Below are 16,350 nucleotides of genomic sequence, written 5' to 3'. Positions count from 1 at the left end.
CAAATCATACAATTATATTTGGCATTTGCCAATATGTATTATTTACATTACATTTATCTATGTGGACGAAAACAGAACATCTAATTCATAACCTTGTAAATTTACTTACCTTTCAATAATGCCGACAGCAGCTGGGCCAGCTGGTGAACATTGATGCTCGATCAGAAAACTGAGGTACCGGGAGCGCATATCCGCGAGAAAATGTACACGAATCAGAACGAAACGACACGACTTTCTCGCTCTAACTAGGTGAGGGGTGATTCCACCCTGCTACGTACTTAACACCCCCCGATCCGATTGCTTCGTTTGCGCGAAGTAAATCATTGCTGTCTTTCTCTTTCCACATATACTTATCTTAGTTTTCAGTGCAAAATTTTCGTTGCGGTTTGACAAAGCAATTTTTAATAAAGAAAACTAAATTTTTTCTAATGACAATGAAATATTAGGGCAATTTAACGTGCGTCTTCTAGATAAAACTCTTGTCAATTTTGTGCGTTTTAAATGCAGGTAAAACAAAATTCAAAAATTAATAGTTTGTATTTAGGTCTTTTCGTCCGACATACCTCAGTGCCTCAAGACGAAAGTCTTTAATCAATGTGTGTTACCAGTGATGACTTACGGCTCCGAAACGTGGTCTTTCACTATCGGCCTCATCTCAAAACTCAGAGTCGCTCAACGAGCTATGGAGAGGGCTATGCTCGGAGTTTCTCTACGTGATCGAATCAGAAATGAGGAGATCCGTAGACGAACTAAAGTCACCGACATAGCCCACCGGATTAGCAAGCTGAAGTGGCAATGGGCAGGCCACATTGCACGCAGAGAAGATGGCCGATGGGGTCGAAAAGTGCTCGAGTGGAGACCACGGACTAGCAAGCGCAGCGTAGGATGTCCACCCACAAGATGGACAGACGATCTTGTTAAGGTCGCCGGAAGACGCTGGATGCGGGTCGCTTCCAACCGGCATGTATGGAGGTCCAAGGGGGAGGCCTATGTTCAGCAGTGGACGTCTTATGGCTGAGATGATGATGATGATGACTTAGCTAGGTACCACAAACTGCTTAAAAACAATTGTTGAAGAAAGAAAGAATATAAAATTATTCAGGACGCTAACAATAAGTATTGCTTAAATCTATTTTTACATTTACCTATATTACCCTTATAAGCCGTTTTAAAAGCATGTTCTATGAAGATGCGTTATTTTACACTTTTTTTGTGTAGTACCTACACTAGTCTTAAGTAGGTATGTAGGTAGGTACAAAATCCACCACTATACGAAATCACAATAGCACTAATCCATGATTTCAGTCAGTAGACCACGTGACATTGTCAGCCGAGGTCGACTTTACTAGGAAAACATACCTACTCAACAAGTAGGTAGATCCGATTTAGTAAGGACCCCAAGTTAGGCGGTCATCTTAGTTTCATCGTTTCCTAGTCTAGTTAGAAGTTTGAAGATAATGTTTGCTATTTCAAAATAAACAGGCGCCAGTTGGTTTTAACTTCTGTAATAACAAGAAAGCCTATCAAGCATATTATATAATTATAATAAGAACTTACCAACTAATTTCATACAAATTCGAATGTGCTTAGTATAAAATTTAATTTATTATAAATAGCTATTGTTAAGCTAATTGCACTATACTTCACATGCACCAGTTGAAGATAATGCCACTGTTCCCGTGAAAAACGTGACACCGTCCTTACATTCACAAGTTTTCTGTAAAAAGAACAAACGGGTTAAACTAACTGTATTTTTTTTGTTTCTGTAAAAAGAACAAACGGGTAAAACTAACTGTATTTTTTTGTAAATATTTACCTACAGTTACTTATTTAAGGTGCTTAAGGTAAAGGGAATGAAATCGGTAAACATACAATTGGTATTATTGCTAGGATTTTCATTACTCTCGGGGTGGAATAACGATACTTACAGATATGTTATCCATCGGTGGACATGGTTCAATGTTCTCGTAGAAATTAACCTTTTCGAGATTGTATCTAAGAATGTCTTCAGTAGACTTTCTATCAGAACAATTATTTGTCATCGTAGACACAAGTCCTTTGTTGTTCCTTTTGACTAGCAAGTTATCCAAATGGACGTTTTCTAAGATGGCAGAGCTTCCAAAAATAGCGTTCTCTAGATACGAGCAGTAGTCAACGCTTACTCTATCTTTACTTTTGATTTGGTTGCTATCAAGATTATGGTATTTGTTATTATTATTTAAATGTTCTTCGTCTGCTCGGCCCAAGTAGTTTTGGTATAGGCCCGCATTCGAGCTACTTGAGTTTGACTGATTTCTCTTCCGTATTTCAAATAAAGTATTCGTAACGAATTCAAATTTAAGTATGTGAACTATTGTTTCTGCGACACTGGCTGACCCGCTTTTGTTTGGGTTTCTGTGTTTGATACAGAGCCGTTTAGGTGTCGACGTATCATACGGATAATAAGAACCTGAAACAAAAAATAGGTATTGTAATATCATAAGCAAAATTTGCTAGACACTAAGAAGCATGAATGTAATAAATTGCTAGGTATCTGTCGCGTCGATGAATGAAACTGTAGAGAGGTTTTTTTTTTTCATTTTCCCGGTCCGCTGATTTTCGGATCCGGTAGCTCCTAAAAAGTGATCGATCTGGCTGGATTACCCACCGGGCCGGATTGCAATCTACTTACAGCCTCTTTCGGAGCGGAAGCAGGCTGTGAGCTGCGGAGTAGTGTCGGGACTGTCGGGCGCGCTGCGCGTGCTAATATGGCGCCCACAGCCCCACTCTGAGCGACAGCGGAGCGTGAGCAACGGAGAGGTGTTGGGCTCCCTGCGCGTGCAGAAGTGTTACTCCACGTGGAGTCAGAGCGCGGCAGTGACTACTTACAGCCTCTCTCTGAGCGGGAGCAGGGCGTGAGCAGCGGCGTGGTGTCAAGCCGACTGTCGGGCGCGCTACGTGTGCAGAAATGGCCGCTGCTCCACGTGGAATCGGAGCGCGGCAGTGACTCCGAGCACGACGCCCCCATTGCCCACTTCGACGACTCGCGCAGCGCGAAAAAGGCGAGTGCGATCACTGCCTGCAAATAAAATAGTCCCCTTATCAATCCCCTCGCTACTATTGGTCTACTACTCGACTAAATCAGATCATTGCAAGTTGTTGCAGTTTAATATCGCGACGTAGAACGTGCTACGTGCTACTGGTTTGTAACATGCAGCGAAGCTGAGCCACCGTGGAAGCATCTGACGAATCTTCTGACTTAAATGTGTAAAATATTATACTACGTATACAATGAGTGGGAACCGTACCACAGTGAAGCAAGCTACAGCGCAGATGGTAGCGCTGAGCGGGAAGCCGTAGCGCTCCGTGAGCGCGCCGCCCAGCGCCGGGCCGGAGACCTCGCCCAGCGAGTAGCAGCACGACCACACGCCCGCCACGGCGCTGTACGTGGCCAGCGCCTCCGGACAACCGCCTTCGTAACTGAAATATTATATCTAAATATCACTACACTTAAATAACAAACCTGAGCGGATCGCTATTATGTATATGCTAAACCGTAATAATTATCTAATCCTAACTAATAATTAATAAATATTACCCGTAGGTAAGATGTTTATTAGTTAGGTATTAGAGTGGCTTTAAAATGATTAAAACTGTACTTACATTGAACTTGTTAAAACTCCTTGGAAGGTGGGTAAAAGCGTTAATGCCACCGATACGCTTAGTATCGCGAGAGCCACCAAGTCGAGCCACAACACGGACCTTAGAAAAAATGAGCATTTATTAAATAAGGCTGAATTTTTTGGCCTGACAGATAGTAGCCTCAGCGTAAATAGTGATGATTTAATGTTGTCTTTTTTTAAATTAAACTTGTTAAAACTCCTTGGAAGGTGGGTAAAAGCGTTAATGCCACCGATACGCTTAGTATCGCGAGAGCCACCAAGTCGAGCCACAACACGGACCTTAGAAAAAATGAGCATTTATTAAATAAGGCTGAATTTTTTGGCCTGACAGATAGTAGCCTCAGCGTAAATAGTGATGATTTAATGTTGTCTTTTTTTTAATTAAACGTCAATTGGAGGTGATGTTTAGATGGGTCGCTTACGTTGGAAGACCAGGAATGTAGGGGCAGGGCCCCAGCAGCAACAAGCCGACGGTAATCAGGAACAGCCCCCAAATCATCATGCACCAGTGGTTATGTACCCTGCATAAGCAAAACGGTAAATTAATAATGTGTTCACATTTACGATACTTAGTTGTTTGCTAAACAATATTCGTGGAATCAGTAGCGTTTTCGAATAATATTTACTAATTATAAAATAGGTATAAAATTAGGTATAACAGCTTTGACTTTATAATCATTGCTATTAGTTCTTACCGATCCGCCACCCATCCCCAAATGGGGCTAAATATTCCATAAAGACTGGAGAACAATAGGAACACAAGTCCGATCTGGTTGGTAGTGAGGCCCAGCTGCCTCATGTGCGGCTCCAGTGTGGGGTCGAGGAAGGCCCACGTGTTTGACGCCACCACGATCACCAGACCCGTCACCATTATCGACGGAATCTTAAACAATCCCATCACAGATGCTGATTTTGATCCGGTCACTATTTCTGAAAGAGTGTATCATATAATTGTAGTACAAACAAACAAGCGAAAAAAGATAACTGGGGCCAAATTCGACACGTACAACTCTCAGATTTCGCATCCACGTCAAATCAACAGTTGATATTATTGCATACTGAGTGTTGATTCCATCAACGGTGGATAATATCATTTGGTACAACCAAAACTCAACTCTAAACTAAGGGTGGTTCGGTTTGGTTTGCTTGTCACCCTAACTGTGGATTGTTAATGTCAAATTTTGACATTGTACGTGTTCGAGAACTTATGATTTTTCCCAGATCAACGGGAGATCAACACGATACGTCAAACGTCGCTTGTCGAATAGGGGTCCTGGTCTTAAGGAGTAAAAGTGAAACAATCAGAACAAACCGACATCAACATACCTTCGCAGTCTGTAAGCAACAGGCAATTAACGGGTACAATCAAAACCATGATAATGCCAATACTGTAAAATGGAAGCCCGAAGCCTCCGATCTAACTGAAACAATTGATACACATTTTAGACAAGACGTTTCTAACATTTTGGTAAGTATCCCTACTTACTAATTATGTGAAATTGTGATTGTGCAAGGAATGTGAAATTGGAGTTAATGTTAAAATACTCAAGCGTCTGGGCTATAACCGCGAAAATCGAAGTTCGCAAATTGCGGGCATCTTTCTCTGTCACTCTAATAACGCCTTCATTGGAGTAAAAGAGAAAGATCCCCGCAATTTGCGAATTTCGGTTTTCGCGGTAGCCCCTCTGTCTCCATCCGTTCGGCCTATGGCTTATATTTCGGCGTCACGATAGGATAGGTATTTCTCACTGTATTAACCGTTTTCCAGGTTGTACCAATCTAGAAGATTGTCCCAACAAATCCAAATGTATTCCAAATATGTAGTTAAACGTTTTCGTGATTCATTTGAAGACGAGCCACTTTCCCAGAAGACAAATTATAAATTTGATCCTTAAATAAAATTAAATTGACACGCACGCGCCTTGTAAAGGGTTAAGGGGAGTGACTTGTAGGTACATTCATACCGAATAGAGCAAGCTTCCTATGGCGGGGCCCACGGACATGCCGATGCCGACGAAGGTCTCTAGGATGCCCAGCACCGAGCCGATGGAGTCCGGGAACACGTTCACCACGAACACGTAGCTCGCGGTGGAGTACGCGCTGGCGCCGAGCGCGGCCGCGCCCCGCACCGCGAAGCACAGCCCGGTGAACATCGCCGAGTCCTCCACTAGTACTAAAGATCTGTAAACACGGAACATTTGTCTAGTGCTGTGTGTGTGTGTGTGTGTGTGTGTGTGTGTGTGTGTGTGTGTGTGTGTGTGTGTGTGTGTTTGTGTATGTGTGTGTGTGTTTGATCATGGCCCCGACGGAAGACCAGCGCTAGCCTAGCCAGGCTAGCACCTGCTGAGTCGGGACCATTATATTGTTGTGTTACTTGTTGTTTTCTTTTTTTTTTGTCACGAATAAACGCTCTCTATTCTATTCTAATCTACTCTTCTATTCTACTCGTGAAATGCTTCCAACATAATAACATTTCATAAGTATGCCGTCTATTTAGGGATTCGTAATCAACATTGATGAAAACGGAATCCTGATAGCTGAAGTAGATAGCAGAATATTTTCATGTAGTCCTACTGTCAGTCTGTCTGTCCATACACTGAGATATTCAACTCGGAAACTACATCGTAATACGCTATACATACATATGTACCTTTGCAATATGATAACTTTGAATTGTCGAGTGTGTGACGCCTATGAGTTACAGTTATAACATATACTAATCTCTATGCCTATGAGTTCGAATTGACGCGTCGTTTTCTTACGTAGCGATGATTTTTTTGCTTTTTGAGCTTAATAATGTATTGATTTTTTTCGAAATATAAAGATATTTTCTAGGGAACTCATGATAATTTCGAATTATAGAGAGGTTCGAATTATCGCGGGTTTGAATTAACAAGAGTAGACTGTATACATAGTTTAACTGTTAAAATTTAGAAAATAAGATTGTGAACAAGTGATTATGGATATAATTACATGTGGAATACTTAAATTATGTGCATTAAGTTCATTGTCTAATGAACCTTAAGAATCTTATTAATAATTAGACCCGGTAAACTTACCCAAATAAAACATTACAGAAGCCGGCGACGAACATTCCCGCCGTGAACATGAACTTCGCACCCACTATCGGTAACTGCAAATAAATCAAATACATATAAGTATTGTATAAGGTAATGACGTTTATTCAAACACTATGACTATAACCAACTTTAACGTAAATTATATATTATATAACTATAGTCATTGAGTATTACTCGTAAGTATCTTTAGTAGGCATCTACAAATTATACCGTAGATTGTATTGCAAGGGTGCAAAGGGAAGTGTTAAATCTAGAGCAAAGAGAGTCAAGGAGAAAAAAAAATTCCAGGATAGAATCCTGAGCGTAGCGAGGTATTAAATGCCTATAATGCCTTCCATGGCTTGCTCCCCTGTCCCTGCGCTTTCTCATATAAGAAAAAGTACATATAGTAACAGCACCAGTCATGGGACATTTAAGAGGAAATTTGGAGTATTATATATATGATATTTCCCTTATACATGTAAATGGTCTACCGCTTAGCGTGTTAAAAGATGAAAGTCCTATCCGTCTTTCATGTTTTAGGCGTGTTGTATCAAAGATACTGCAATTAGTTTCCACATATTTAACAAAATAAAACTATGCTTTTTTTCTCCAGTCATGGACACCAAAGTTCCAGTAATGGGCCCCCGGTAATGGACGTGGATCCAGTAATGGGCCCCCTATAATGGACATTGCTCTATCAGTATAAAATATTGAAATGGGGAATAAATTACGGCAAAATAAAACAATTTTTGGTATAAGCTTTTATCGCTGAATGTATTTTTCTTTCCACAGCCAATTATTATTGTATTAGATCCATTATTGTATTAGAGACAATTCTAATATACCCTAACACAATTAGTTACTTTAGTTAGGGTTTAATGCGATAAAGTTCCCATGGCCACCTCCTGTCTCCATCATCAGATCAGGTCCATGTTATCATAATATTGCATTATCATCCGATTTGCATACTTAATTACGTACTTACACAAAATTTCAACTGAATCGGAAATCGAAAAGTGGCTCAAATTCAGCTACCAAGAATGGACCCACACTAACTACAGGGCAAGTTAAATAAAAGTTTGGAAAAACGATATTAATTTATCCGAAGTCCGAGAATTCCTCCTGATTGACATATTTCTTAACACGTTCGCGGACGCGGATTGCATAGCATCCGTTTTTGTACTCCTCCTGGTGACGCGCCTGCTATTGCATCCGTTATTCTTTTTAAATTTCTTCGTTGAAATGCTTATCAATCCGCTTAACCACAGTATAATATTATTCATCAACTTTTCCTCTACCAGTCACCAGAGTCAAATAATGCGTACTGCCATATTACATAGTTTTATCGAAGTTAAAAATTATCCTGTGACGTCTCCAAATTGGCCCCCCTTTCTGTGACGCGGATGCTATAGCATTCGTCTTTGTATGGCAGCTCCCTTAGTAGCCCGGCAGGTGCGTCTGGGAGTGGACACATGTAATTTGGGTCAATTTCGTGCGCGATAGCGATTTTGACGTATTTTTATAAAATCGTAATTAATGTTTTTCTTACAATTTCTTTAAGTTTTTCATTGTGTTTTAATAAACAAACGTGTTTACTTGCTGTTAATTACACTACAGTAAAATTTTGATAACGATTAATGTGAAAAAGTGAGGCATGAATGTGTATACCTATTATTGAATTAATTACGTTACTAGTCATAGTTTTGGTCATATAATTGTGAATTATAGCCTGTTGGCGCTCGATGATCACCTCCCACAAGGTAAGCACCTTATGACACGCATTTGTGGTATCATTCTTTGTATATTTCATGCCTTGTATTTGGTGCAGATGCATCCGAAAAAGAATATAAAGTTGGGTGAATCATCGCTTGGCAGGAAAAGTGGTGGACGCTTTACGTCCAGAACTTAACGCGGCGGTGCGTTACAGGGAACTGAAAAAGTGTAATGCGGTACATATTGACACTTTTGAGAAGTAGTGTTGGCGTAAAATGCTGCGTATACCTTGGACAGCTAGAAGAACAAACCTCTCATTTTAAGAGAGCTCAACATTGCAACTCGGCTCTCTACAACATGCTATGAGACCCATGACTGGGCCTTTAGATTAGAGCCGGTCTCCAACGCATAATTTGTAGGTAGTATCACATAATTTGAGGTCGAATGAACAGCGAACGTGCTTGGCATGGGGCATGTATGAGATGGACTCAATATTACAATGATAAGCAAAGAGGGAACAAAACAGAAGAAGAAAATTGTTTGAAGAGGTCAGCAAATGAGTCTTTAGAGCAAAAATCGCGCCCTTAGGAAGTCAGAAGTCTCAGCCATCAAGTCCATCGAGCACGATGTATGAATGCTATAACATGCGATGTCATATAAAATCCCATCTTGACTACGTCACGTGACAGACATGCTTATGCATCCGAATTGTATAGCATTTGTTGTCACATAGCGTATAAAAAATATACTTCATATTGACGCGGATTGCATAGCATTCGCCTTGCATAGCATTACGCGTCATATACAAACCTAAAAGATATATTTGTAGTGACAGGAATGCTATAACAGTCCCAATATTTCCATACAAAATTTAGGTGTCCAACTGGTGTGACTGACCGTCCGCGAACGTGTTAACTACATTTTATTTCTGTATTGTTTAAACATGAAATTATGGCATAGCAAGCATCATTCTGTCATTTGTCCCATCATAGGAGGTACGCAGTTTTACAGCTCCTATAATGGGATTGGGCCAAATACCACTATTTTTTACATCTGTGAAGTCACAACATAGTGTGTTGTATACCTTATCTCATGGTAAATGCAATTAACAAAACAAATTCTAGTTTTCATCAAGTATTAATTAATTAAAAATTAATAAATTAACTCACCTCTCTTAGCGAAATTGTTAAGAATTCGTAGTGGTATTTTTTTCAGTGACACGACAACTTTTAGGTTGACGCCAATTTCTTAAAAAACAACCAAATTTAATAAAACTTCAAACTGAAACAGCTCTAGGACTCTTATTTATGATAATATACAGCCAGTGTTTATAAACTACTTTTAGATACTTATTTTAGAGGAATTATGTTTTTTTGTCCCATTACTGGTTCCACGTCCATTATAGGGTCCACTACTATATAACATGAAAATAATTAAGGGTTGTGAAAATGCTGTCACGATATTTGTTAGAAATAAAAATATATAATGTATTTCGTTATTTGTGAAGTCGTTCAATTGAACGTAGTTAAGCAAAGGATCCAATCCAAGGGTTATTTTTATTATAATGTTATTGTATTGTTTTATTTATCAAGTTTTCAGGATTATTTAGGTACTTAGATTGTACATCACCCGGTACCTACGCTACATTATGCTACGATTTATTAACTAACGAATTGGAATGAAATGGAAATACTTCTGTCGACAATTTATATGCGTAAAATAAGTACAATGTTTTTATTATACATATACGCACTTAAAATAATCAATTTCATGCCTGATATAAAAATACCACTTACGCATTTACCCATGAACGGTGAGGTTATAAACATAACTATAGCATAAAAGCTGAAGACAAAGCCACAGACAGTGTCCGAAAGGCCCTTAGCCTTGGCCTCGCCGGGGAAGAAGGGCGCCATGACGCTGATGGAGCAGAAGCTCATGAAGTCCACCAGGGCCAGCGACGCTAGCGTCAGCCGCTGCCGCCGAGTCAGCCGCCGCATGGCGCTCGGCCGTGGCCGAGTTTGCGTGCGGACTAGCCTAAACAAAAACATTCTAGTTACAATTTCAAAACCGTGATAGGTACGGTAGAGGTAACCGAGGTAGGTAGGTACCTACACATAGTTATATATTTGTACGCAGGGGTGCTAAACTGATTTTGCTGAATAACGCTATAAGTATTACCATTCCAGTAGGTAGATATACAATTGACGAAACATACATAGTCTGCAAAGAAAATTTTTATTTTAAAGTATATTTCGGCAACTATAAGAGGTATATGTACAGTCCACAGCACAAGTTGCTAAGCGGGCCAGGTGTTCAAAATTACCTTGACGCGCTCTTATTCTCTTAACAATAAAGACGCATCAAGATCATTTTGAACACCTCGCCCGCTTAGAAACTATTGCAGCTGACTGTACGCACAATGATAATTCTAACTTTATATTCTGAGTAACAGCAGGCAAGTCAGGGCAGATGCTGTTAGCGAAAATACAAATTTCTGTATCTGCCTCTTTATCGCTCTTGCATATTCGAGCAGTAGAGAGGCAGATAAAGAAATTTCGAATTTTTCGCTGTGCCACATAGAGCGTTTGGATGGACTACAATCGAAACCTGTAGACAAGATACTCAATTGTATCCAATTATGTAGGCAATAAGACGATGAGTATCGAGTCTATGAGATGTAAGCATTATAGGTAGTTGTTTCGTTTCTAGCTTTGTTAATGAACAAGCATATACTACTACCTACATATGCCTACCCTAATAGCATTTTCTTGTAGGGATTTTGTTGGGCCTTTGTTTACGTATTAGTTGGGCAACCGTTATATTTGGCCGTACGATTTGCTGGAGGGCCCTCGACAAAGGCCCTCCCGAAGATTCCCAACAGAGGGCCATAAGAGTAATTTTTTCGTTGGGCCTATTTAAATAAATCATACAATTATTCAACGGTGGTGGTTTTGGTTGGGCCGTGGTTGGGCCGTGGTTGGGCCTATACACATTTGTTTGATGGTTGGTTAATTGTTACATTTGGCCGTACGATTTGCTGGAGGGCCCTCGACAAAGGCCCTCCCGAAGATTCCCAACAGAGGGTCATTAGAGTATTTTTTTCGTTGGGCCTATTTAAATAAATCATACAATTATTCAACGGTGGTGGTTTTGGTTGGGCCGTGGTTGGGCCTATACACATTTGTTTGATGGTTGGTTAATTGTTACATTTGGCCGTATGGCTTGCTGTAGGGCCAACTGCAAAAAAATAAAAAAGGGCAAGTTTTTCCTTGTGCTTCTGTTTGCAAATTCAACAATTACCCAACGGCAAGTCAGGTAGGTCGGTAGGTAGTCGTGCACCAGGTTGAAGGCCCAACACAGCTTGTCCCACAAAGGGCCAACATTGTAACTGTAACGTTGGGCCTTGTGTAGGATTCTTACAATACTACCGTAGGTAAATAGTTGTGTAATTTATAGTGTGCCTACACAGTCTAATTATGTAATGGGCTTTTGTTTACGAGTCCTACAGTTACCCTACGTTAAGTGGTTGTGTAATACGACGTTGGGCCTTTGCTGATAAATATTACAATTACACTACGGTAGGCATTGGTTGTATCCACATGAAGGCCCTAGGCAGCAGTTGTTGTTAATCTTCTCTGTATCGTTCCAATTTTAGTATATGTACTGCCGAAGCAAGTACACTTACTATACACTCTAATTTGTATATATACTAACCGCACTCCGAAACTTCGTAAGCGAGATTTATGTTTTTTGAGATTTAAATTGAGAAAATGTTGGTAAAATACAATTTTTTAAATTTATGTGTAAATTTTATAGTTATAGCTATTAGATTTATAAGTTACTTTAAAAAAATATTATGATTATATCCGGAATAATCGAGAAAATAACTATAACTTCGATGTTTCGAGACAGTAACGCCATCTAGTGACGCCACAAGCAAACTCAACTGGTATTGTTAGGCGTCAGTGCCACAGCCAATGTTGGTAATTACGATATTTGTCATCATTGGGCCATCGGATGATATCGTTGATTAGCCAACGTTACCAAAATAAACAAAGGCCCATTGTTGGGCATCAGGGCCACAGCCAATGTTGGTAAATGCGATATTTGTCATCATTGGGCCATCGGATGATATCGTTGATTAGCCAACGTTACCAAAATACACAAAGGCCCATTGTTGGGCATCAATGCTACAGCCAATGTTGGTAAATGCAATATTTGTCGTCATTGGGCCATCGTATGATATCGTTGATTAACCAACGTTACCAAAATAAACAAAGGCCCATTGTTGGGCATCAGGGCCACAGCCAATGTTGGTAAATGCGATATTTGTCATCATTGGGCCATCGGATGATATCGTTGATTAGCCAACGTTACCAAAATACACAAAGGCCCATTGTTGGGCATCAATGCTACAGCCAATGTTGGTAAATGCGATATTTGTCGTCATTGGGCCATCGTATGATATCGTTGATTAGCCAACGTTACCAAAATAAACAAAGGCCCATTGTTGGGCATCAGGGCCACAGCCAATGTTGGTAAATGCGATAATTGTCATCATTGGGCCATCGGATGATATCGTTGATTAGCCAACGTTACCAAAATACACAAAGGCCTATTGTTGGGCATCAATGCTACAGCCAATGTTGGTAAATGCAATATTTGTCGTCATTGGGCCATCGGATGATATCGTTGATTAGCCAACGTTACCAAAATAAACAAAGGCCCATTGTTGGGCATCAGGGCCACGGCCAATGTTGGTAAATGCGATATTTGTCATCATTAGGCCATCGGATGATATCGTTGATTAGCCAACGTTACCAAAATACACAAAGGCCTATTGTTGGGCATCAATGCTACAGCCAATGTTGGTAAATGCAATATTTGTCGTCATTGGGCCATCGGATGATATCGTTGATTAGCCAACATTACCAAAATAAACAAAGGCCCATTGTTGGGCATCAATGCTACAGTCAATGCTGGTAAATGCCATATTTGTCGTCATTGGGCCATCGGATGATATCGTTGATTAGCCAACGTTACCAAAATAAACAAAGGCCCGTTGTTGGGCATCAATGCTACAGCCAATGTTGGTAAATGCGATATATGTCCTCATTGGGCCATCGGATGATATCGTTGATTAGCCAACGTTACCTAAATAAACAACGGCCCATTGTTGGGCATCAGTGCCACAGCCAATGTTGGTAAATGCGATTTTTCTCATCATTGGGCCATCGGATGATATCGTTGATTAGCCAACGTTACCAAAATACACAAAGGCCCATTGTTGGGCATCAATGCTACAGCCAATGTTGGTAAATGAGATATTTGTCGTCATTGGGCCATCGGATGATATCGTCGATTAGCCAACGTTACCAAAATAAACAAAGGCCCATTGTTGGGCATCAATGCCATAGCCAATGTTGGTAAATGCTATATTTGTCATCATTGGGCCATCGGATGATATCGTTGACTAGCCAACGTTACCAAAATACACAAAGGCCCATTGTTGGGCATCCGTGCCACAGCCAATGTTGGTAAATGCGGTAATCGTCACCATTGGGCCAACGAATGTTATCGTTGTTTAGCGAACGGTAGCAAAATACACAAAGGCCCATTGTTGGGCATCACTGCCACTGTCAATGTTGGTAAATGCGATATATGTCATCATTGGGCCAACGAATATTATCGTTGTTTAGCCAACGGTACCAAAATACACAAAGGCCCATTGTTGGGCATCTGTGCCACAGCGAATGTTGGTAAATGCGATGGTGGGCCAATACAAAATTAATGTTGGCTACGGAACGAACCTCATCCCAACGTTTTCCCTACCGTTGGCACCGTGGGCCCCAACGAAAATGCTACTATTAGGGTAACTACTAAGTAAAATTCTCAATCACCAGGTAAATGTGTACGAGTAATAAATGTGTAGTGGTAGATTGTAGTCAAGAATTTAGTCACACTTGTAATATAAATATTGATGTTCTACGTAACAGGACCTTCTACTAATTTACCTCTATTGTTTAACTGTTATCTTAGATATCAGTCTGCGGTAGACACGTGCGATAATAAGAGTAAGAACCATTTAACTTCTGCTACATATACCTAATTTTATATGTAGATAATATTGATTTTTACACACTGTTGAACAAAACACAATTCACGTTAAATCGATTCCCGCTACATGTTAGGCTTCTCACGTGGCCAAAACAACGCATGCAACTGCATTAAATTATCAACGCACGTTTATAGCATACATTTATGAGTTTTGTTACGAATACGTAGCTCCAGTTCTAACCTAAGTATATGTTATAACTAAGAACTAGGTAACCAATAGGGCGTTTATTTCACATAATCATATTAATGTTCCAGCTGATGGCTGACGTGAGCGGCCACAAAATCCTATTACCTAATCGCAAAGTTAACACAATCCATTTGTGATAATTAGTACCCAGGGTTGTTTTAACTGGGTTTACAAATTATAAAAATAATAAATAACTGGAAGCCCTCCTGAAGAACGCCAGTTAATATGTACATACATAATATTAGTAGGTATGTATGTATCAAGGTCCAGTAGCAATAGCAGCTAGTGGTAAACATTTTGACTAGCTGATTAAGCACTTTATTCATTTACCTTTCGCGTAATATTCTTATATCAGAGCTGACGTCGTCCGGCGGGCCGGCCGACCAGGACTGCGCCCTGCGGCGCCCCGCGGCCGGCGGCGACACCCGGCGCCGTTCCCACATGCCCACTGCCACTTCAGAAGACTTCATCGAATCGGCGGCAGAACCCAACGTGGTGGTCGACGATCCTTTAACACTACTTAAAGCACCATCGTTATTATCAGCACTACTAGTTCGCTCTATTAACGGAGACCTCTCGTCAGCTTTGTTATCCATGTCGAAAACGTTCGTTTCGAATCGAGAATGATCACACAATACCGGAAAGTGAATTTATGGAGCGTAAGAAATGTAATGGCAGGCAAATTGTAAACAAATCACGTTATCAGTGTCAATATACTGAGTGGCTAGGGCTGCACGCGGGCGCGTTGCTCGCTCGGTCTATCAATACGTATCGATATCTTATCGCGTGTAAATAGAACCCGTAAGTTTCCGAAAGAAGTGGAACACTTGTTGTATTCGGAGTTGAGGCGACATTTCACAGAAGCATTATGTGTTCTACCCACATTTTGAGTAGTGTAATATAAACAACATTCACATTTGTACCTACCTACTGTGTACCTATGTAAATGGCGGGATTTTATATATCATTCCATAAAGTTATTCCTATAAGAAAATGATAGACTATCTAACAATCAGAAACTGTTAGAACTTATATAGCGAACAATAATTTATTGTGTAAAGACGGGTACCATCCACGACCGCTGTTATGCTACTATTAGGTATATCTGTACTACTTATACATACCTATAGTTCGTTTTTTTTAGCATTATAAAGAACTTGGAAGAAGGTAAGCGATTTTGGCATGTCTTTTAATTGAAAAACGCTTATTAAAAATCAGTAACTTCCATTTAAAAGCAGAAGAATATAAATGATCGTATTAGATTCATAATTGTTACATATTTGCCGTAACTTATTTTTAAAATGTGTTTTTCAATTAAAAGACACATCAAGATTGTTTACCTTATTTCTAATGCTAAAAAAAACGAACTATACAGACCCTACAGTAAGACATGAATTATTAATGATAACAGCTGGAGCATAAAGTTATTTATATATTTTCACCACACCAGCTGGTAAAGCCTCTCTTGATTGTTCAAAAACTAACTATTAAGAAAGTTGCATTTTATACATATGTGAGGCAAAGTAATCCAATGCAAATTATGAGTTGCTTTTTACGTTGCTGCTAGAATTGACTTTTAAATGATGATTTTGAATAAGTAATAAAT

The 16,350-nt window shown here is 39.9% G+C and overlaps 1 protein-coding gene across 1 annotated transcript; it reads right to left on the bottom strand.

The window, feature by feature from the left end:
* Positions 1–1,583: 1,583 nt before the first annotated feature.
* On the bottom strand, positions 1,584–16,173 carry LOC134678903 (MFS-type transporter SLC18B1-like). Its single transcript, XM_063537648.1, has 12 exons — positions 15,075–16,173; positions 10,234–10,474; positions 6,722–6,795; positions 5,627–5,843; positions 4,989–5,079; positions 4,358–4,592; positions 4,085–4,183; positions 3,643–3,741; positions 3,288–3,459; positions 2,869–3,058; positions 1,929–2,449; positions 1,584–1,717 (listed from the first exon to the last, which is right to left on the bottom strand). Exons 1-12 carry the CDS (start codon positions 15,338–15,340, stop codon positions 1,637–1,639), a joined length of 2,286 nt encoding a protein of 761 aa, XP_063393718.1. The 5' UTR covers positions 15,341–16,173; the 3' UTR covers positions 1,584–1,636.
* Positions 16,174–16,350: the final 177 nt, after the last annotated feature.

The sequence above is a fragment of the Cydia fagiglandana genome, chromosome Z, assembly GCF_963556715.1.
Source record: "Cydia fagiglandana chromosome Z, ilCydFagi1.1, whole genome shotgun sequence".
In the NCBI taxonomy this organism is placed as follows: domain Eukaryota; kingdom Metazoa; phylum Arthropoda; class Insecta; order Lepidoptera; family Tortricidae; genus Cydia; species Cydia fagiglandana.
Note: the sequence above shows the minus strand (reverse complement) of the source record. Positions and strands in the feature narration are given on the sequence as shown.

Excerpts from the sequence above, each read along its gene's own strand:
- LOC134678903 (XM_063537648.1), bottom strand. The coding sequence starts at position 15,340 with ATGGATAACAAAGCTGACGAGAGGTCTCCGTTAATAGAGCGAACTAGT. Across the intron at positions 10,475-15,074 it reads ATAAGAATATTACGCGAAAG|GCTAGTCCGCACGCAAACTC; the intron begins GTAAATGAATAA and ends GTTTTTGTTTAG. Across the intron at positions 3,460-3,642 it reads GGAGTTTTAACAAGTTCAAT|TTACGAAGGCGGTTGTCCGG; the intron begins GTAAGTACAGTT and ends ATAATATTTCAG.